The sequence below is a fragment of the Diprion similis genome, chromosome 14 (assembly GCF_021155765.1).
Source record: "Diprion similis isolate iyDipSimi1 chromosome 14, iyDipSimi1.1, whole genome shotgun sequence".
In the NCBI taxonomy this organism is placed as follows: domain Eukaryota; kingdom Metazoa; phylum Arthropoda; class Insecta; order Hymenoptera; family Diprionidae; genus Diprion; species Diprion similis.
This window is the reverse complement of record NC_060118.1, coordinates 12,079,177-12,102,974: the sequence shown is the minus strand read 5'-3', so window position 1 is coordinate 12,102,974 and position 23,798 is coordinate 12,079,177. Positions and strand designations below refer to the sequence as shown.

The following is a 23,798-nucleotide window of genomic DNA, read 5'->3' as shown; positions in this document are numbered from 1 at the left end:
TATAATATTGTATACATTTAGTATGAGGATTGGAAGTAAAAACTTTTACCTAATATGCCAATGAAGGAGGAAATTGTACTCACCACGGTTAGATACACACACGCACACGCACACACACACACACACACACACACATACACGTATAAAAATATTGTTACAGATTAAATGAATAAATATTGTTGTACATTAACGCCGTCTAGGTGAGTAGAATTTGTAAAATATAATTATACCTATAACGTGGAATAATAATAATAATAATAATAATAATAATAGTAACAAGAACAAAAACAACAATAATAATAATAATGATGATAATAGTATTTCAAAAGAAACTTAATTAATGTTTTAATGTTAATAATAATAATAATAATAATAATAATGTATAATATACACGATACACAATATAGTGTAATGAGTATGTGTGATGTAACACAAAAATTTATTCCGGTCCGCGCACGATGAAAGATGAAAAACAATTATTGACAGGGAGTGAAAAATAATTAGGGGAAAAAACGTGACGTCATGAAGAATTGTTATAATAGATGATATTTATTATTTGTTGATATATTTTTGTAAAGTTTTATTTAGCCATAAGTTTTCCATACACATATTATACATATAACGCGTACATAATCTTCTCTCTCTCTCTCTCTCTCTCTCTTTCTCTCTCTCTCTCTATATATATCTCGAAAAAACTTCTCCGCACCTCTACGTGTACAAGTAACAATATCTTCGTAATTCGGTATCTCGAGATTTGTTCGTTTTTTTTTTTTTTTTACGTTTGCTTTATTTCTCTCGTCTCGTCTTGTCTTGTCTTTTTGTTTTTTTTTCTCTCTTTTTCTTCATCATTATAACGTTGCGATTTCTTTCCCCTCACCTTTCTTTTCTTTTCTTTTCTTTGATTTCTGCCAACCAACGGTGAAATATACTTGCTTCCAAAATTACCGCTCAAATCCGCGAACTCATGCCAAGAGATTTACACGCACGGACACACACCCACACACACACACGCACGCACACATACAGGATAATAAAACTGCAGAGAGCTTTGTCGATTTCAATATCATATAATAATATTATATATATATGTATATAGAAATATATTCAACCCCTGAGGTTATAAACGTCGCCCGTCTCTCTTCTAGTGTCATATATATATATATATACATATTATATATGTATCCTTGGTACTGTACCAAATCCTCGTGATCCAACATCACGATTCCAGAGTAAAGTTTCGATATTTTTTTTTCCCGATCCCTGCCCGCTCCGATGCCGGAGCTCTTCAATTTCCGAACAATAATCTACGCGTTACAGAAACGTTGACTGAATTTTCTCCCTTTTCTCTTTCTCTCTTTCACTCTTCAGCCATACTTCTACAATGCATATATATATGTATGTATTCATATGTACGGGACCTTTGTAGTAGCGTAAAAAAGAAATGAAAAATAAAACAGAAATCTGCAAAGCAAAATAGAGAAAAATGAAACGAAAATAACGAGGAACTCGATTCGTTGCAAGTAAATCTTTAACAACACGTGATACGGACGCCGCGAATCGTTCGTTGCAGGGTGCATACTGATATTTTATCGCTGCACATGCAGCGGATAGGTATATCTACCTTTATTACGCCTCGAGGTGTGCGGGTAAATGTTTTCGCGTTATAAACCGCGCGGTTTATCCGTTCAATCGCCGGTCGTATCGCAAATCACAAGTTAACAAGAAAAAAAAAAAAAAAAAAAAAAAAACAGGGTGAAAATTGGTAAACTGAAAAAGCGTGAAAGAAGAACGAGGGAATATAGATAAAAAATTATTTTACCAATCGAAAAAGTGCGTTTAAACAGTATGGAGTTTACCTGCATATGGATATGGGTACTGACAATGAGTTATCTATGGAAAATTGTAAATATGCTATACACGTAGGTATACACAACGATGGATGAATGTTAACTTGAGCCTGCAATCTGCTGAACCGAATTCATTCGTTGGCTGAGGGGATGAAAACGCGTGCTGCACGCGAATAGATAGATAGATAGATTAATAGATAGATAGGTAGGCATAATAATACGTATACATATAGGTATACAACGTTGTGTTGTAATATAGAATTTCGATGATAGCTCAGGCGTGAATAGATTAATATTAGTGAAATACCGTGAGGTTCGATCCGAGCTAAATCGAGGTTTTATTGCTCGACGCAGAGATGGAAAAAAAAATGATACGAAATTGAAAAAACAAAAACAACAAGCAAACGATAGTTAAAAACACACCTACCCTTCCAGACACACGCACACATGCACACGAAAAAAAGGAAAGTCAATTTGTACATATGAAAAAATACCGATAATAGATTATTGATATTTATTTGTCAAAGATATACGGATATAAATATATATATATATATATACATACATATTATTCTATACAGATATGTATGATAGTGATCGTAGTTAGCTATATTGTAAATTTCACAATGTTCCATTCGCATAAGTTTATTGTAACACGATACATCTATAGTAAGTATTCAACTAGGTATTTATTATATATTATCCGAGTAGGTATGTATATATATTACACATCCTTATTCAAGAACGGATGGTGAAAATTATTGGGCCTCGTTCGTCAGAAGAGGAAAAATTACACTTGCGAAGAAAATTTTTTTTTATTCAAACAAGAATCGAGCTTAACGTATCGGCGAATTTTTCTCCTTTCTTTTCTCTCGGGTACTTTTGGTTTTTGTCCTTTCATAGACGCTTAGAATTCCGCCCGAGTCATCGAACACACCTTGAGAGAAAGAAAAGGAGGCTCGGACTCATAAATTACAATCGTCACTATCCATCAATACCTTTTCATACATCTGCTCTAATGTTGAAAAGTGACTTAGCGATGAAAAATTCGGAGTGAGAGAGACGATTCTTCGTGATGAAAATTTTTCAAACACCACCCCGTCTATTTGTCTCTTGATTCATTGGTAAAGATTAATCACATCGGGGTGTGAGACTGAGTTATTGAACAATTCCTACGGGATGGCGTGCACGGATTTGAGAAAAACTGGAGTAACGGAACCTATTGAAACGGAAACGAACGACGAATATGGCCCGGGAAGATCGGGGCTAACCAATCGCTGAACAATTTCGATCGATATTATCGAGGCAGACAGTGCGTGGGGGTGGGGGATGGGGATCTCCAATTAAACAATCCGCCCCTTTAATCGCTCGGACGTTATCAGCCCGTACATCCTGGTCCAGCGATGTAATTCGGCTGCTCTTCACCCTCTTCCTCGACGGTATCGCAGGCGCTTAATCTCCAAACCTTCGAAACTGGGAAACATTTGCATTTATCGACTTTATCGGAAAATCTAAATACACAGATATATGTATATACAATTCCGGAGCTAGCATAACGACGAATACCTGTTTACAAATTTCTACGTGCCATAGATTCGTGTATATGTCATTTCATCGTCAACATTTGTATTAACAAGTTTTACGCAGGTTCGACTACTCTGAATAATATCCAGCGCATGTGAAATTAATGCTAGCGGTTTGAAGTATATGCTGAACAATTCAAAGAACGTTCTCGATCACCGCGTTTCCTGATTTCTATGCCCACCCATTATTACGTCTTGACGATATTGCGCGAAATCGAACGGGAAGGAAAAAAGAGAGAGATGAAATTATCGAGTGCAATTATCCGGCGTTTGTGCATTCATCCTTTAAATTTTACCTACACTTAATAATCCTGTAATACTTATATAATGCTACTAATATTACTACTATGTTACTAATCGCTACTTCTAACACTACTATTCTACTAATAACTAATGAAATGACCATCTCCTTTCCTCTTTCCAAAGTAAAAAAAAAAAAGTAAAAAAAAGAAAAGAAAGATAAATCAATGGAACGCAAAAATTACAAATCGCTATGTATTATAAATAAACGCAATTATAAACAACAACAACAACAACAAAAACGAATACCTATATTGATATAAATATGTTATCGTAACGTGATTATTATATATATATATATAAATATAAGGTTACACAAGGTTATAAATTATGGTAATAAACTGTATACGTCCAATGATACGTAGATACGGAATGAAAGGGAAAAAAAAAGGAAAACTAAACTGAAAACAAAAATTTTGTCCTTATTTTCATCTCTTCGGCCATTCGTAATCTCTGCCGTAGTAAATCGTTAAAAATCCACGAATAACTTCTGGCAATTATAGTCGAATTGACGAGAAAATTTGTATCAACATTATTTTCTGCAAATCGTTATATTTCGTGCCGATTTAATTAGGAATAATTTTTAAAAATGTAATAAGTTTTTTATCATATCAAGTGTAATATTACAAGAGACGCTGGGGGTAAGTTCGAATTTAATAATATTATATAATAATAAGTAGTTCCCACTTCTCGGTTTCCGTTCTCCATCTTGGTGTACCAGCCCTAGCACATATATATATATATATACGTGTGTACATATGTATAAAGATATATCGGGTGTGCGCATAGACGCGTAGTTTACTTTGGTAACTGTGCAGCAGGTACCCAGCTGGCTGACAGAGAGAACTACGAACTACAGGAGCGAGCGATCCCGCGTCGTCTTCCTCCAGGACCCCCGTTTCGAGTTGCGAGGCGAGCCGACGGGATGCTGCAGAGGGGTGGGGATGCGAGTCAATTAACCGCGCTTTGCCGAAAGAGACCTACGTAAACAGAGGGAGAGAGAGAGGGAGAGCGAGAGTGTGGATGCAGAGCCGGAGGGAAGCTACAAAGCCGAATAATGTCTACCGAGAGCCAGTAAATTACTCTTAACTTGTCCGGGGGTAAAAATTACGGACTTGTAAGGTTGGGAGCGGGCTTAAACCGACCACGCTTCACCCCTCTCTCGCTTCTCTTCTTCTCTCTTCTCTCCCCCTCCTCTTCGTCTGGCCGTTCGCGCTCTGGAGGTCATAACTCTCCCGCTATCTACGCGGAGAAACCGTTCCTTCCACCCTGCGGGAGCCGGGAGCTTCCACCACACCCTACCGACCCCGGGGAATCGCTCGTCATTTATTTATTTCGCCCATCCGGAGGAGACCGAACGACGTACAGCTCTAACTGCCTCCCCCCCTCCTCAGGCCGCACCCCATTGGCCCCCCGTTGACGACAACGAGGTCGACTTAGACACTGCAGAGATTTCTCCTACGAGAATGGAGAATTAAGGAATTCCTTGCACATAATCAGTGACTTGAGAAGGGCTGGTTGAACGAAATTGAGCGCTGGCTGTCCGCTGTCCAGATACGAGGTTTGTGTATCTATACGTCGTTTCAGATAAAGCGATAATAAACGCGGGATATAGGTACAGCAATATACCGGGATTTCTCGGATCGCTTTAATCCCGCGGGATGACGTCTGCGCTGTAGAGAAGGAACTGCGGGGTAACGAGGGCGGGGGAAAAGAGGACTCATCGAGATTTACGGGACAATTTTCACGCAATAAAGAACCCTTGATAAGCGGACGTTTTGCGACAGAAGTTTTTTTTTTCTGCTGCACGAGCTGCGCGAGGGGAGATGAGAGAGGGATGAGAAAAGCTTCAAAAGTAACGACGACGTAACCCCCCCCCCCCCCCCCCCCTGCCGATAAACTTATTCATTTATCTAGATCACCGTTTGTCTAACTCGAATATCTTTTTTTCTTCATTTTCTCATCGCTAATTCGTTGACGAGTAATAATAAAACTATCGGCTTTATTGGGAATGTCAGTTTTCAATGCGACATCTGGTGGAAAAAAAAATTAAACTAATACAACCAGGCTAACAGCTGACCGTTGACCGTGTTTTTCGCGTGTGGATGGTAGAACAGGGATATCACTGATTACATTTCATTAATTTATGTCACATGAGTCATTTGAAATTCGAAGAATTACGGTTTGCTTCTATTAAAATCAAAAACTTAGGTTATGTCGTGAAAAAATGGCGCCGAAAACCAGGCTCTGACGCCACGAGGACATTTTCTAATACACATTACACTGCATTTTACATCGCATTAACGATCGATCGTCGACGTCACGTGTGTAATAACGACGCACCCTGTTACGGATAGGTATACACATCAACAACGTGTATGATTTACGTTGAATCACAATGCGTGCAATATATTCCATTCCACGCATTATGTGCGTGTAGCGTGAAAGTCAGGCACAGCCCTGAGATGTGCCATCACCTTCGGATTATTACCACATGAAGCTGCACGCCGAAGCGGTGCGATTCGGAATTGCATAATCGCATCACTACACGCGGTGCACATCTGTTGCATAATTTTCAACTGACAGTTGAGGCGTATCTCGCTGCAGCCCAAGGTGAGAGAGGTGATATAAAAAAAAAAAAAAAAAAAAAAAAAAACAAGAATGAAAATTAAACCAATTCGAAAGTGAATTTGACGATAAAGAAACGGGCAAAAAGGAACACACATAGTGCAGGATTCAAATGAGCCGAGTGAAATAATGAAATCTTCTTCTACACCCCGATGTAAAGAGTGCAAAGTGTATGCAACGCGATCAGGTCGCAGCTGCAGAAAATCAAAGAGAGAGAGAGAGAGAGAGAGAGAGAGAAAGATGTGTGCACTGCAACTTGAACAGCGCGATGCAGTTCTCCAGGCAACCTCGAGTACAGTCGTTTAATTTATGCAACCGTGTCGACGTCTGTCGCGACGAATTGCCGTGCGGGAAAGAGATCTGCAGCACGTGTGTGTGTCAGGGAATGCAAATGGATTCAAAGAGGCAGTTCAGCTCAGCAGCGGCGTGGATCGAAACGCGTACGTGCCCGAAATTAAGGGGATGTACAATGTGTTTTTATGTGCCCCCTTTGTACCGGCTGAGTACACATACATAACCAAAGTTTCGTTCTTTATTTACGATTTTTTTTTTTTTTTTCTTTCTTTTCTTTCTGTCTTCCCTGCCGTCAAGGTACTGTCTCATTACGTTGCGATCGTGAATTAATACAGTTTTAATGAAATTCCATCGAACAATTACGGAGTTTGTTATACCGGCCTCTGATGGGGCGGCGTCGTTTTACCAAGGGTATAATAAACGTTTGATCGCGCAGGTTTCCCGGGACTGGATTCGCTCGATCGCGTTGTATGAAGGGGGAAAATGTAAAAAAAAAGAAAAAAAAAAGAAAGAGGAGATAGAAGAGAAAAGAGTACATACATTTCATCGACCGTGATCCGTGGCGTCGATACCCGCTGCTGCTGCTGCTGCCGCTCGTGTAATTAGACCGTATTAAATTAAATTAAAAGAATGAATATTCACTTGTATATGTATACCTATAATACATATAGCAATACACGCAACCCTCTGAACAATTGGTTTTAATTTTCACTGGTAAATCCGACGTATGGCAGTTCCATCAATGTGACGTAACCTGTGTACACCTCCCGAGGTGGATTCTGACCAATTCAAGGCCACCGGTGTCGTCTCCTACCATCCATTCAACTTGGGTAGCAGACGACACCACCTCGTGAGGTGTACAATGTACAGGATACACTCCTTCTCATGTTTTCGAACTGCGGTAGTACCAAGAAGCTATTAACCGCGTTTCAAACGGCATAAAACTGGTGAGCAGCTCGACACGTGAGCCCTTCGGGAGGCTACAGGGAACAGGCAAGGAACAGGCGTTACGCAGAGACCCCGTGGCTTCACCCCTGGAAGTCGAGGCAACGAGGCTGATCCGATTTCAACTGGTAATCCAGTTTTATCGGGTCAATTATCGTTAAACAGAAACGCGACCCCGCAGGCTCCCGCGGTATAATCTTTAGATAATCTTCGGTGCCATGGGGGGTTGGGAAGGGGAGAGGGGAATGGAGAAGGGCTGCGTTGTGGATTAGCCGGCGTTACGCAGTTATGCGTTATACACCCATTCTCCGCAGGATCTGTGTGTATGTATGTGCGGGTATCTCTCCGGGTGGATCTACGCACGTAGCGATCTAGCGAATCTCTGCAGCTCCATGGAAACCGCAAAACGGGTATAATAGCCGTTGCCTCTGGATTTTGGCGGACTCGCGCTCTTCTCGTCTAGATGCGTCGTGCTGCTGGCTGTTAAACCTACGCAGACAGCACAGCACGCACACGCACGCACGCGCCTCAAACCGCAGGCTGTGGCTCTGGCTTTGGCTTTGGCTTTGACTTTGAGCCTCCTCCCGTCCTCGTCATCCTCGACTTCCCTCGTGACCTCGTTCTCTCCCTTTTCTCCTCGCCGTTGCTCACCCTCGTCATACGTGCGTTAGAATTACATTTTCCGAGCGCGTCACCTCGCAGGTATTGCCGTCGATCGCTTTTCCAGGGCACGAGGACTAGGTCGGTACGGTATCTGGGCTCACGGCTTATCGGCCTCACATTGAAGGCTGCATCGTCACCGATTTTAATTGCAATTGTTTTATATATCGATTCTGCGTAAGCCTGCCACCATCCAAGCGTTGATCGAGAAAACACCTTTTGTCTCTCGATAATTCGCACAATAGATACTAACGAGTGGAACAGTCTTTTAAGTTTTCTAAACGATGTGCGAAACGGTCTCAGCGTTCGTCTGGTATCACGTTGTTACAGCTGTTCATATTATACAAAATATTTTCAGGATTGCGCCATAGAGATTTCGTCATTCATATTGTCGTTCGGGGTAGCGTGATTATTTATCTTAATTTTTTTTTGTTTTTTTTTCGAAAATCGAGACGAGGCAAGCGAGTAGGTATATACATACATATAGTGCACAGGTGTGTTCATGACACATGTGTGGCCGTAGTACATGCGTGTAAGGGAATCGACAGGGCGACAAATTGCATTTGGGGGGATGAAAAAAATGAAAAGAAACAAACAACAACAACACCGATAGACAAACGGGTTCTGGCGGGATGTTGAAAAACGAGGAGTGAATTTGAAGAAAGAAAGAAAGAAAGAAAGGAACGACGACACGACTGCGAAAAGGGTAAGTGAATCGAGAATAATAAATTGCGAGGGTCAGTGTAGCAAAAGTATATCGGTTTGGAAAATGGAATGGCGGGTGAAAAGGAGGGCAGAGAGGAGAGGGTGCGGAATTGACGATCGATAAGTTACCGAAGCCTCTTCCGATTCTACGAAATATATGGTCAGTCATTCGTTGACTGATACTCTCAATTTACGTTACAATATTGAATACACGAATCAGACGAAATTGTATACATAAATGTGCTGAATTGATATATAACGCAAAATTATCTGAATCAGTTTTTCACTCTGAATAGCGCAGCTTTTCAGCCAAGGATCAAATGCAAGCTTGTGAAAATTTCCAATCGCCAGTTTTCAATCCCCAGATAATTCTAATTCTCCTCACTTCGATGCACTTCGAATTAATCAGTGTGTTTAGTTGTCAGGGAAATCTGGATAACCAAGAGAGTTTTCAGGGAAGTATCATGCCTCTGGAAAAATCGGGAAATATCAGGGAATTCCCGTATGTATCCTAGAATTTTTGTATTTCCTTCCTCACTAGTCCACAATCCTGCAAAATGTAAAAAGTTACTCTTCGTGAGACGTTTTGAAATAATGGCCAATCTTAATTCTCCGGTAGTTTCTTAAAATTGGAACGTTTATTAATATATTTGATAATTGGGTTAAAGCAAAATTGAACTGACAGACAAAATGAACAATTTTAACTCACGACGGCGACACCTGATTTCTAATTTTTAACATATTTGCTCGAAAAAGTGCGTTTGTTCGAAAAGTTGGGTTAAAATGAGTCCTGTAAAAAGCAGCCAATTTTCGTCCGGGAAATGTCAGGGAACTTGATACGTCATTGAGTCTAGGCACCCTGAATTTCACGTCGGATACGATATTGGCCGAGAGGTGTGTTTGCGCAAACAATCCATGACCATGTGCCGAAGAAATACGAGCCATTGGAGCCAAGGTGCTCCTCGCTGTTGGACGGAATACGGAAACAGCCGGTGCAGGCTAGCTTACGCCACTGGACCAGGGGACAATCGGCGCCCCTATGCTATTGACCTTACCTGATGTATTTATGCAAATTTGAAATGAACGATCGGGCCACACTTGCCTCTATCCCCCCTCGTCCAGCGCGCTGGCTTGCACCTTCTTGTTCAATATTCTCCAATCGGGAGGGATGGATGGGATGAAATGGGATGGGATGAGGGTCCGCAGTCTCGTTGCTCGCTATCTCGCCCTCAAACACCAACATAAATTACATTTAACGCGTCGAAGTACGGGAAATAGATATAGAAGCGACTATCCTCATGGTCACCAAAGCGCCTAGCTGATCACCTTGAGAGGTACCACAGTCTGCAACCACTGGTACCTACATGGAACCTATACCGATCCATGAAACGGTTGCCCGACATTCGCCAATCAGTCCTTGTGGCACACTCTTTCACTTTCATTACTATCACTCGCGGTAGTAGGACTCCAATGATTGCAATCACTTTCGAAAAAGCGATCCTTCCAAGCTTCCGAAGGACAATAAAGCCGCGTTATTTTTTTCCTATAATTTAGGACCTCGCTTTCGGAACATTACGGCATCAGCCGTGCATCATGGGCGAGAGTTGGACATTGTGTTTCCCTCTGGGCGAGGATTGGAAAGTGCTTAAGGCTGAAGTCCTCGCGGAAGGTTTCGACACGTGCCATTATGCGTGGCGTGCCTATACCTGCAGCGTTTCATCGCGCACCTCCCGAGGCCCCAAGCAACTCCTGGTTCAAGTGCACCAGGCTAACTCCACGTCCCATGCGCCATGCAAGGCTCACCGGCGCCTCGTGACCGTGTCAAGTTGACTAGGCGACCTTGCCGTGTCGTTACCGTCGCTCGATTTACTCTACTCGAGGCCTCGATAGGCACGCGTGGATAGATTTCTCGTGTACACAATCGACGTGAGTGGCTGGGCTCACCCACCTTGACTCGAGAGAGTCCGTGAAACTGCTCCGGGCGGGGACGACTTATTTATTTTACACATACCGCAGGACGTTGCAATACCTCCCTTCTTTCACCTAAGCCTACGATCGAAAGATCCTTCGCAATACAATGGTGGACAGTCTTTCAACGGTAACCTATAAACGCTAATCCTATATAAGTAACCGAATGTTGTTGTCGATTAGAATCTTAAATTTATCACTGTTTGCTTGTACGAGGATCAAGTGGATCTGGAAAAAAGTCAATAGGCACATCATAATGTTCATTAACATCAGCTGAACCGGAAGCAGATATATCGGCTCGAAAGTGGTGTCGTCGTTTCCACCATCGAACCCAATGACTTAGACAGTAAAGTTCTATAACTTCAAAACTAAAAAGTCAAAAAAAAAAAAAAAATACGAAGGTCTTATAAAGATTAATGTCTACCCCTTTCGGCTAACTTGTTTTTCATCTGAAACAAAATTCTACTTCGATTTTATAAGAACTATGTGACAATGACTGACGCTGCAGCGGGTGTGAGAGTTTAGAAATCATTGTCACGTAATTTGTATAGAACCGAACTCGCATCTTCTTTCGGACCGCAAACAAGTTAGACGGAAGGGGGAAGGTGTTACATGCTATAGATGCATGACTCCAGAGTGCAGACCGGATGTCTTCAAATGGAATTGGCGCTGGAGGAACTTCGTTCCTGCAATGGTACACGGAGTTCCTGCTCTGACGATCCATCACTACAGTAAGAGAGAGAGAGAGAGAGAGAGAGAGAGAGAGAGAGAGAGAGAGAGAGAGAGAGAGAGAGAAGAAAAATATAGAATTGGAACAATTACTTAATTCGAGAAGCGTGTGGCCCCCAGTTTACCTTGATCGATTCGAGACCCTCGTGACTCGGTTAAGTGGTGCCCTCGAGGATGGGAGCGATGCGGAGAGTGATAACATTGTACCTGGTGCTCGATGCTTACACCCACGCGACCGACGGGCCCGGGTTTCGTTAGGGTGGGGATAAGCCGACGACGGGGGTGGGAGGAGATGCAGCTGATCCGGAGCGTATAAAGAACCCCGTCTGCTCGTCAGACGTGACAATTTTTTATCCATCTCCGTCCGTCGAGGACTTCCTTGTCTGCACCTCGTCGTACGGAGTCCGCAAGCCATGTCCCTCATCTCCGGAAGATTTGGCGGAAACCTCGCCGCCCTCGTCGTCTGGACCTCGGCCCTCCAGGTCGCCGCCTTCACCAATCGTGAGTATTCGCGTTTTCCACGATATCAGACGCAGTCAGCCAAGGCTAATTTTCTCCTTACGCCGAGTTTTCCTCGAAACCGAATCAGTAACGTATTTGCGTATCTGCCGGGCGTCCTTGGGTCCCGATTAGCCGACCTTCCCACTACGCGAAACCGCCATTGTCGGCACCTAGACCCTGGCCTCTCTACTCGACATGGATATTCCGCAAGGTCGGTGAAGGTGCGTTGACTCGTTGCCAATTAAACACGCGTTCCGATTGCGACAGTTCAATTTATTCCCCGGTTTTCGCGGGTTTCTTCGACTCCTTTCACCGCCTGCACCTTAATCCGACCTTCTCGGGAATTGGATTGCCTAAAACCAACCCTTGGAACGGGTGGCTTGAGATCATCTGCAGGTATCTCACACACCTCGATCCCGAAGAAAGCAAATCCGATCCTCTATTCTACTTCTGAATATTCTCGGCCGCTTCTGTGTGCCGTTGAACGTCGGCGATGAGGAGAAAGAGGTAGAGGTCGAAAAGGAGGAGGAGGAGGGGTGGCTCGGCTAAAAGTGTTTCTCAGTTTCCTTATAGAATGCTAACGAGGGTAGGTAGCTATATATATATATATATATATATGTAAGAGAAAAAAAGCGCATATAAATTTCAGGGTGCCGCTCGCTGCTCATCCTGTGCGGTCTGTTCAAACTTTCCTGCAGAACCGCGGATGGAATAGAAGAGCTTTGCTCTCGGGGTTGTATAATTGTCGGGTCCCGTTCGCCTTCCCAACTCCTTTCCTTTCCTTTCCTCTCCTAATTTCGTTCGTCTTAATAATACCTTTAATAAATTTCCCCCGGGTTTATACGCGGTCCCGTATTACATAATGTAATATCCATGTATATGTATACACATATCGCGCTAGAGGGATGAGCATATAATATTATATCGCGATTACTTCGCCGAGGTCCGTCTGCATTTGACACGTCTATTAGTCACTCGCTGAATCTCGGGGCTCCCGGGAAGGCGCAGAATTCCATCGGGATCGGGCGGCAGCCGCGCCTGCGTATCCCAGGGGTAAACCCTGCACCAGGCGAAGCTGCGAAGGGGCGGACTCCGCGTCGCTCGAATTAATCAACCGAGGTGTGAAACGACGCGAGGGGCTCGCTCTGGAATAGGGATTGCGGTGACAGAGATTCCTCCTATCCGAACCGCGCTTGTCGTACAGGAAGCTAAATTCCACACGAACGAATGCGAACTCGAGCTGCGAGGCTAAGCCGTACCTTATACATCCGGTCGCCACCCGACACCCCTTAAGAATCCTAGTATCAGTTGCGATAGAAATCACGCTTCGCGCATTACACTGGTCTGCGAGCAAAAAACTTCACAGCTTCTTTACACTGTTTGTTATAGATTTTTTTACTCACTGAAAACGGGAAAAATACTCCAAATATTCCGTCTCGTCAGGTTTTTCCTTGGACTCGTGTTTCATTGGGAAAAAAAATGAACACGGAATGTTGAGTATATTTCATGAAGAAATTGTGTGTTGATTTTTATGAGAAATATTGGTTAGTTCATCGTAATAAAATGGTAGCTTTTTCATTATTGTTAACTTTTTTTTTTGCAAATATCTTGCATTTTGAAACTGGAAGTCATTTTTGGATTCAGCACACTCGAAACATTTCATGCAGCTGAGATAAATTTTTTTCTTTCTTTCTGGTTTTTTTGTAGACCTGTGTTAACAACGGGCAAGAATTATCCCAATTCTTTTATATTACACACAATGAGAAAATGTTTAGATTTATCTTTCGATGCGAAAAAATTTATCATCACACTAAATAAATCGGTGTAAGATTATTTTTCAGAATCGAAGATCACATCGATATATTATATTTCGAGTCAGTTTAAGAAATACTCTTTTCAATTACACCCCGTTAAACTTTGTTTGAAAATTTTTTTTTTCATTTCCCACGTTTTACGATTTCTGAATGAGTTAAATTTTTTCATCCATATTTCTCATCGAGCAATCATTATCGAAGCAAAATATAAAAATTGTACGAATTGTTAAAATACGTTTTTCATCTCGTCATCTCGTCGCACGGATGCAACGTTTATCAAATGTACAAATGTAATAAATGTACATTCCTATATCTATACCCTCGTGATTAATTTCGACGGAGAGAATAATTTTCCGTGCAGCGAAACCGTTGAAATTACGAGGGTCTATACGGCAATCAACGACAGCGAAGCCTCTGATATTCGGGATTTTTTACCGCCCAGAGAACCGGCGAATTGGCCCGTCGGTGGGACCGGACTCAACGGAGTCTAATTGAAACAGTAATCAGGACCAAATGGAGGACAAGCGAAGTCTCGTGTACAACCTAAGCCGATTGGTCGTCGGCGAAAAGTCTAGACTCCGCACTTTTCCCCCCCACAATCCGCCACAGTCGATGCAGTAATTTAGAAAGAAGCGAATTACTTTTTTCGTTTCCTTCGATTATAACAGCTGAAATTCCCGGGCCCTTTGAATTGCGCAGGTGTATAATTAATGCCATGCTGGCGTATAAATTATTGCCTTTGCAATACCCGTATATATGTTGTATAATTTTCGGTGAAGGGTATACGTGGAACTTGCTTTGATTAGATAAGCTTTGTGTTCCTTTTTTCCCCCCAAACTCCCTGTGTACGAATAAATGTAACGCAGCGGAGGTACGTGGCGGTGTTTTCAATTCGTGATACGCGTCCGTACAATCATTGGAATTAAAATTGGTTAAGCGCGTTAGAATCGACGCCGCGTTTCATTTTGAACAACGCGATTTTAATCCATACTCCAATAATTTCAATCCCGACTTGTTTTACTATACACAGATCTGTTTTCTTTCTAATTTCTCTCATCAAGTTGCGGACATTCCGTGCGGACGTTCCACTTCCGGTTCACGATCAGCCCGCGTCGTTGGCGGAGGTGATGCGGTCCCTCGGGAGTTCCCCTGGATTGTCAGCATCACCAGAAAGGGTGGACACTTCTGCGGTGGGACGATAATCGACTCAAGACACATTCTCACCGCTGGCCATTGCCTCTGCTCGTAAGTATTTGCGAAACTTATTGTTAAATCGTCCGTGAAAAGTCATGATCGTTATACGTATAAGGCTAGAATTTCATGAAAAGTAAAACGTAGCGCAGCAGCAGTAGCATTTTCCACCATCCAAGCATTCTGATTGGTCGACTAAGGTTAGGTTAGGTTCTTCCAACCAATCAGTATGCTCGGATAGTTGGAAATTCTGCTGCTGCGCTACGTTTTGCTGCTGTTAAAGTTCCGTCAACATAACAAGGTTATGCAAACAAAATCGGTGATATAGATTGAAAGAGCGAAAAAGCGTAAATCGAGGGTTGAAAAGCTGTCCAATTATAACTGGGCTTTACATGCAATGTATGGATAATTGTACACCTGTACATACACATTTATACACAGCTGCAGCGCAAAGCTGCAGCAGAGCGAAGGGCGCGTCGCGTTTTGCATGGACCGCAAGCAATTACCGAGTGCTTTGGTAATTTACGCGCAATCATGGTTCGGAGTACCGAAGCGCGTTTAATTCTCTCGCCACTTGCGCAACCGCGTTGGGATCCTCTCGACCATTTACCGATACATGATACATACTCTATGCACGAAACGTGCAGGCTGTGTCTGTGTTTGTAGGGGTGGGGGTGGGGGTGGGTAGACCGACTGTTGTATAACCGACTCGTTGTTGCGCCTCGGTTTAATTACTCCCCTATTCGAGAGGAAAATCAAAATTAAAACAGCCCCGGGGGGCCGGAGAGCGTCTATCTATCTATCTATCTATCTATCTATCTATCTATCCATCTATCTATCTATCACTCTACGATTTTTTACCGGTAAGACGCGGATTGCTTCAAGCTTTTATCTCCTTATTATATTCTTCTCATCTTCTTTTTATATAAAGACGGCTTTTGGCTTCACGCTTTCCATCGATCGAGGAGAACGTCTCGACGGTTTCTTTGTATATATATTTATTATATAATATATAAACGTCGCAGAATAATTCCGTTAATTACTCGGACGCAGCTCGTGGCAATTAATCAAGCGACGTTACGCCAAAGATACAGAAAGCATTTACCAGGCGAAAGAGAAGTGTTATTATACATATATATCTTTACCATCGCGTCGAGCTTCCATTATTTCGTAAGAGAAGTCACACAAACCCTTCGTGCGGATCACTGTACAAATTCTCTACAGTCGCACAACTTCCACCTCTGAAAATATCAGGGAATCCCCGAAATTTTGAAATTCAGCCAATTCCTCCCTCGTTTATAAATCAATCGAAACGAAACAGGGGGGCGTCTGAGATTCCGGCTCGTCAGCTTCGCGTCAGCCTTGGAGAACACAATCTTCGGGGCCCTGAAAACCCCCCGGCAAGACAGGAAAGCGTTGCCAGGGTGCTCATCCATCCGGGGCACAAGTGCGGCGGCTACGTCGACGACATAGCTCTCCTCGAACTCACCAGGCCTGTTTCGTGGTCGGAAAGCGTAAGGCCCGCGTGTCTTCCTTGGGCTTCCGGTGCTGCGGATTACAGCGCTTTTGAGGGTGAGAACGCCATCGCTGCCGGATGGGGATGGCTCGGTGAAGACACCTCGAGACGTGAGTTAATTTCAGGATTTAGAGAGGTTGATTAGCCGAGAGTCGATACTTTTTCGCAATTTTAAGAACTTAAGAAAACAGGAAATAAGGAAGTTACGGACGACGACGTTGGATTTCACTCCACTACGGATCTCTTCTTTTCAGAAGTCAAATTTAATCGAAAGTATCGAGTCGTGTGCAACCAAGCTTCTTATATTAGTTATTATATAATTCTTTCACTAACGGTGGCAAAGAAGTTGCAAACTTGTGGTGATAAGTGATATATTGTAGTTAATTTTCTACCTTCAAGACAAGAGAGCAGACATCCTGCAGAAGGTCGGCGTACGAGTTGTGAAAAATGACGTATGTCGAGAATGGTACGCAAGTCAGGGTAGGAAAACCCGCGTCGAGCCACGACAGATGTGTGCCGGTCACGAGGAAGGCGGCCGTGACTCTTGCTGGGTGAGTCTAACGTCTGTAATCTACTAAATTATTTAGTACTTTCGCCATCCTCGGATTTCAATCCATCCGATTAATTCTGTCAAGTATACAAGTAACGAGGTCCAATCCTCGTAAAGATTCTATGTATAGTCCATTCCCTTCACCATCTTGGACGAATTTCTTTGCTCTCGCGAATTTTATCTCTCGCTACATCGCCGATAACTCTTCACCCCGCACCCTCGAATCTCACCCTCAACCGTAATTTATCTCCAAACACGTGTTGACGTGTTGTTCTACCTCCCGTACAGTGAGACCCTTGAGGGATCGCGCGATTCCCGCGAAATTAGTAAACGCATTTCTCTCCCTTTTCCCCAGTCTGGACCGCTCCTCGGAGTCCCCTGATCGCGCATGAATGAGGAAAACTTTAATCGGACAGCTATTTTTCACCCCTCGACGATTACAAATCTCGGGATAACTCGCCGCGTTTCTTTCCCTTTCAACCGCGGCGCAGGAACACCTTGTTGTCTTATTTTAATTCTCCCCTCTTTCCAGGCTGACAGCGGAGGTCCTCTTATGGTCCGGAACTCCCGCGGCGAAGAGAGAGGCTCGACGGTTGTCGTCGGCGTCGTTTCAACGGGGGTGGGATGCGCCCGTCCTCGTCTCCCCGGCGTCTACACCCGCGTCTCCGAGTACGTACCCTGGATCGCGCAACAAGCTGCGTCAACCCGGAGATGAGCGTCCACTTCCACAATCCTCCCTTCCTCTCACCCTCATCCCATTTACCGCGACGTCGCCGCCGCCGCCACCGTCGGGAGAGATAAGCGGGGCAAAAGCTGTGATAAATTGTGTTAAGCTTCAGCCTAATTACTTCAAGACTTGTATATAAGTTTACCGCTGGTAGCTTTGTGCATGTACTACATACAGCACCAAGCTCTGACGGTACATGTATAATACACCGTATAATCTTATAATGTAGTGTTTATTCTAGTCAATTCATTGTTCGTCTTATACCTGCACGTATTCTGTATGTATTGTATAAATAAATTCCTGCCATTGACATTCCGGTCACGCGTTTTCCTTGTATTGTGTAGGTTTTGGATGCTATTTTATACCCATGTACCATTCATCGTGCCTGTGCAATGCAACCTGACAGATATCGTATATTACGTTATATTACATTGTACTAGCTGTATTTCAACGTAATAACTTACTACTTTAACGTATAAGTATAATTGTTATAGCGATAAGATTTATCAACAAGACACTGACAATATATTTCAATCTATAAGCGAGGAAGGAAAGGAGAGAAAAAAATACTAGACCTCAAGTCGTGATTACAGGTTTATAATAACAATGGTGAAAACGTGCTTTATTCATTATAGACCAAAAACATGCGATGTGGTTTGTACAACATTTTTATTCATACCATGTCGTGTGATGAAGTGTAATAAAGTTGCAACCGTTTACTCTCGGTTAGCGACGCTGATCTTCACCGATGATGAACAGGTGGTGTAGGTATAATATTAGCCGTCACGTGCCGTTCCCGTATTCCTCATTTCCCTTTCACCTCGACGATCCTAGTGCCTAGCGACTGGCGAACGACCTCGGGGTCTCTCTTGTGCAGTGGGTAATATACCTATAAGTATGTATTAGGTAAGTATACGTGCAATATGTACGGACGTGATATTTAATGCATCCATATCGGTAGACGTAATGCCGGCTCTCCTCCGTTCATGAATCGTTCATAGCCGTCAGGGTAGCCGTATTAGCCCGATACATATCTTATGCCGGGTTGTGTGCATGATCCGACCATTCATCCGTCGGTCTATGTATAATGCATACACTCCACGTCACGCGTATACCTGATCAAGGACGGAAAATTCTCTCAAAGTAATACCTGCACGCCGTTTTTTTTTTTTTTTTTTTTTTTTTCTTTTTTCATCAGGTATTACTAATTACTGCGAACAACAATGATTACACGTCTCGATCTACGGCAGCCTTTTTTTACCGTCGCTTTAGTCGGTAATTAGACTTCCAGAATCGAGGATGACGCGCGTATATAACTATTTAAGGACGACTTCCGATCCAGCTTGAGACGGAATCGCAATGTTCGAGGGTGCGGATTGCAATCGCGAAACCACCGAGCCGTTCACCCGGCTGAATGTGATCGCGATGCAGATTCAGGGCCTCTGGCCGGTTGCCCGATTCGGGAAGAAAGTAGCGCTCCTTCACAGGACTTTCGGCGTCTTTGTCACCCTTTGCTACGGATTTTTCACCGCGACGATGTTCGTCGACGTCGTCATGTCGCGCGGAAACCTCGAGGCTCTGAGCGGCAATTTGAGCATAAGCCTTCTCTACTTGAGCGGCATTGCTAAGGCGACCGCTTTTCTATTCACAAGAACCTCCTTCGTCGATCTGGTCAGTCGTGATTTATCTACTATTGGAAAATGTCCTCATGACGTCAGAGCTTGCCTATCGGCACCATTTTTTCACCACATAACCTAAGTTTTTTATTTTAATCGAGGCAAACGGTAATTCCTGGGGGTTTCAAATGATTCATGTCACATAAATTAATGAAACATAATCAATAATATACTTGTTCTACGATCCAAAAGCGAAAAAATACGGTTAATGGTCAGCTGTTAGCCTGGTTGTATTAGTTTCGTTTTTGTCCACCAGATGACGCATTGCTAAGTGACATTCCCAATAGTATACCGTACTTTTTCTAATTCTGTAACATACTAGAACATAACGTGTAGAGTCGGAGATTATTATTACCGCGAATAGGTTTACTGCCTGAGGGAATAATGTGATAATTTCGTTCCGATTTTCAGGTAAATAAAGTCAACATTATGCTTGGGTTGGGAATAAATTGATTTTCGTATCCAGGTCGAACACGCCGTACAGTTTAGTCTGAGGGTCAGATGCTCCGGGGATTCAGAGCTCCTCAAGATACTCGAGGCACATGTCAAACAGGGCAACTTCGTCACCTTATGCTTCTGGATTTGTGCAGCCCTGACCATTACCGGTTACTGCGGGTTACCGATCATTGACGTGGTTGCCGGTACAAAGACCGAACCGAGCAGAATGATCTTCAGGTACATACTTGAAAACTGTTTTGATATACTTTCAGGGTACTTGAATTGTACTCGCGGGACTTGATGAAGTCGGGGAAGTACCTAACGAATGATTGCAGGGCTTGGAACCCCTTTCCGGATATCTGGCCAGGCTACTTTCTTCAGCTAACGATGAGCTATCTGACGGGCGTCATAACGGCTAGCTGGTCCACTTTAATCGCTGTTCTCATAATTGTACCAACGTGCGAGATGAAGGTCCTCGGTATCGAGCTGGACGGAATCATAAAGGCTGCCAGTCTCCATGAGAGGAAGGATCGGGAACTCCAGAGGAGTGTTAAGAATTGGGTGAAGAAGCACCTTGGCGTTATTCGGTAAATTAAGAGTCGCTGTGTCAAGGTGTAATCCGTTCTGAAAATTACTTTCAAATTCGGTTTTAGTTACGTCGAGAAGCTCGATCGGGTCCTGAATCGTCTCTTGCTATTTGATTTTGTCATATACTCCGGTATATTCTGTACGACGTTCTTTCAGTACATCGTCGTGAGTACTTAGAACTGCATAATTCTGCTAATTTTAATCGTTACGAGTGAATCCACAGTAGATATTACATTCTAGTTAGGATTGAGATACGAGATCGTCGTTGCGTCTGCGTACATGGTCGCCATGGCGATTCAGATAATGATGATGTACTGGACCGGAAACGAAGTTATAATTCACGTGACTATTTCTTCTCTTACAATTAGATAAAATTATTATGCTTACTGACATTATATCCTACCCGTGCGATAACGCGTCATAAATCATTATTTCAGAGCGAATCTCTCGTCGATGCGGCCTACAACAGCATCTGGTACAAAGCACCTGTTTGGTACACGATGACTATTAGGATAATAATGCAGCGTTGTCGAAAGCCCTTGACACTAAGGGTATGGAAACTCTACAAAGTATCGACGGAGACTTGTCTCACGGTAATTGGAACGATTTTACAATTCGAATGGCGTTTCGAAGTTTAAGGTGCGAAGTATTGACTTAATCAAAAATATTTCAGATAGCAAAGACGGCGTATTCCTACTTTGCGATTCTTCGACATATTTATTTCAAGAAATAATCATTTCATGATAATGTACATGCATGTACAGTAGTTACAAAATAGTTCACAAATTGTTACTTCTCTGTTGATACAACATTGGAGTAAATATGGTCATATTCATGTGTGAAGCGATGAATGGTTATATCTACGTTCTGTATTTCCACCAAACCCCGATAATGTCTTTTGAAATATTTTACAATCTTCTCGCTTTTCGCGGCCTTGGCGGGTTCCATGACACGTGAGTATTGTCCGTTATAGACACAATGTTCAGCCCTCCTAATTGCAGACCTTTTATCGATGACTGAAACAGGAATTACACAAGTTTAAGAAATACGTAATTCATATAGTGCGATTTACCCAATTTTCTCACCAATCTACCAGGACCCATGCCTCGAATGCGAACACGGACGGTTTTTATCCCGCTTCGGAGCGTTTTCTGAAAGAACAATGCGAGCTTTGAAGGATCAGAAAGTAAAGAACCTCTTCGTTTACCCAGAATTTTGTTCCAGAATCATCTTACCGCGCCAAAAGTAGTGGCTGTGGCTTGAGCAGCGATGTTAGTGCCTTTACGCGTGTTCTTGAATCCCTCCTTTCCGCAGCTATGTATCATTTGCACTGTTCCTGAAACAGAGAATCGTTTACAATCAAGCTATGATTGACAACCACATCTTCCAAGGTGGGGCAGTTACCGTGGCAGTCGGTTAAGGTGATGATTGTGTTGTTCAGTGAAACCTTGATATTGCAGATGGGTAAATCTTTGTAGGGTATTCCGTCGTGGAGTTTGAAGGGCGTAGATTCATCAGGGAACACAAACTCTGAGCTGAAACAGGAAAAAGAAGTTTAGTGGATTAGTGGCTTCATCTTCTATAAATTTTCATCGGCTGCAGTAGGTTTAGACTGTTCTGAGATCGATATAGCGCTCGCGATTGGTGAAGTCTAAAAAGAAGTAAACCTAACCTCAACATCTGCCCCGGAACCCAGCAATAAGGTGAATATACCGGTTGACAAATTGGAAGATTGCTCATTTTACTTGCCTGGCTAGCATATTGTCAATCTGAAGTAAGTTCTCTCCTTTGGTTCCTTCGTCAACACGAGGTAAAGATGCCAGCATCATTTTCCTGTCTTCTGTCTTTTGACATCTTGTGGTGTGAAAATTTCGCCAAATATTAGCAGAACCCGTAAATCTCGCACCTTCGCCGATCAAGCTTTGAGATAATAATCGATCTCTGAAACTGGGGAAGGCCAGCAGCTTTAAGGCTGATTTGATCATCTTCCTGATGCACAAGTATTTGTCGAATGTTTATCCGAGCCTTCTCCGTTTTCGTCGACCTCGGCTCACAGCAGACGACGGAATCGAAACAGTAGTTTCCGAAATGAAATCTGATATAATAGATGGTGCTACCTCCTGGGTGCTGTAATCAGCTGGCATGGAAAGAACATGATCTTTTTACTGACGACCGGTAAAGAAGGGATTTGATATCAAGTACAAGCATGAGATGTGACTGAAGTTGCCTAAAGTTAAGTGTTCGGATATAACTATGATCTAGGGAAATATTTTCGTAAAGCGTTTGGATCAGGACGGAAGGTTCAGTGAGTGACGAACAGTGGTTCGACGAGTATTATCTTGAATTCTAGTTGATTTCGTGATTGGATTAAATGATAAATGTATTGGTTTAAGCAATCAGTCTAGTGATATTTGTTGAGTATATTCTGAGAATCAGAGAAGGTGTTGGGAAACGAATTTTGGATTGAAAAAAAAAGTGACAGGAGCCGTGGAACAATTGGGGATGTGTTCTAATTCAAGAAACTCTACTTGAAGTCCAATGAGATCAAGCAAAAATGATTGAATCGAGTATAAAACAAAATGACTTTCGCTCAAAAATGTAAGCTAACCCCTTTGCATTTTTGATGAAAATTTCGACGACTTCAAAAAGTGCTGCGATTAATTCTTGAGAACACTATTCCGACGTAATTTTCCGAGAGAAATGGATTGATCGCAGTCCCAATGCGCTGCGAGCAACACCTGTAAAGTTACAGCCGAAAAACTGCAGATTTTCATCGTCATTTCTCGGCTGCTGGTCCTACGCTATTTTTCATGTGTTTTTTGAGTTCCTGGACGTCCAATTAGTCTAAAAAGCGTCGTACTAATCGATTCCCGGACCAGGAATTTTTTGCCGAAAAAAAAACCAAGGCTAACCCCTTTGCATTTTTGATGAAAATTTCGACGACTTCAAAAAGTGCTGCGATTAATTCTTTAGAACACTATTCCGACGTAATTTTCCGAGAGAAATTGATTGATCGCAGTCCCAATGCGCTGCGAGCAACACCCGTAAAGTTACAGCCGAAAAACTGCAGATTTTCATCGTCATTTCTCTGCTGCTGGTCCTACGCTATTTTTCATGTGTTTTTTGAGTTCCTGGACG

The 23,798-nt window shown here is 42.9% G+C and overlaps 2 protein-coding genes across 2 annotated transcripts; one reads left to right on the top strand and one right to left on the bottom strand.

The window, feature by feature from the left end:
* The first annotated feature begins 12,021 nt into the window (after positions 1-12,021).
* On the top strand, positions 12,022-21,444 carry LOC124414786. The gene is made up of 10 exons (XM_046895859.1): positions 12,022-12,160; positions 15,036-15,219; positions 16,487-16,791; positions 17,081-17,232; positions 20,101-20,309; positions 20,408-20,659; positions 20,726-20,825; positions 20,901-21,002; positions 21,098-21,253; positions 21,334-21,444. The coding sequence occupies exons 1-10, from the start codon at positions 12,073-12,075 to the stop codon at positions 21,391-21,393; spliced, it is 1,608 nt and encodes a 535-aa protein (XP_046751815.1). The 5' UTR covers positions 12,022-12,072; the 3' UTR covers positions 21,394-21,444.
* On the bottom strand, positions 21,351-22,728 carry LOC124414787 (28S ribosomal protein S11, mitochondrial). The gene is made up of 5 exons (XM_046895860.1): positions 22,410-22,728; positions 22,065-22,195; positions 21,896-21,996; positions 21,746-21,811; positions 21,351-21,676 (listed from the first exon to the last, which is right to left on the bottom strand). Exons 1-5 carry the CDS (start codon positions 22,643-22,645, stop codon positions 21,569-21,571), a joined length of 642 nt encoding a protein of 213 aa, XP_046751816.1. The 5' UTR covers positions 22,646-22,728; the 3' UTR covers positions 21,351-21,568.
* Positions 22,729-23,798: the final 1,070 nt, after the last annotated feature.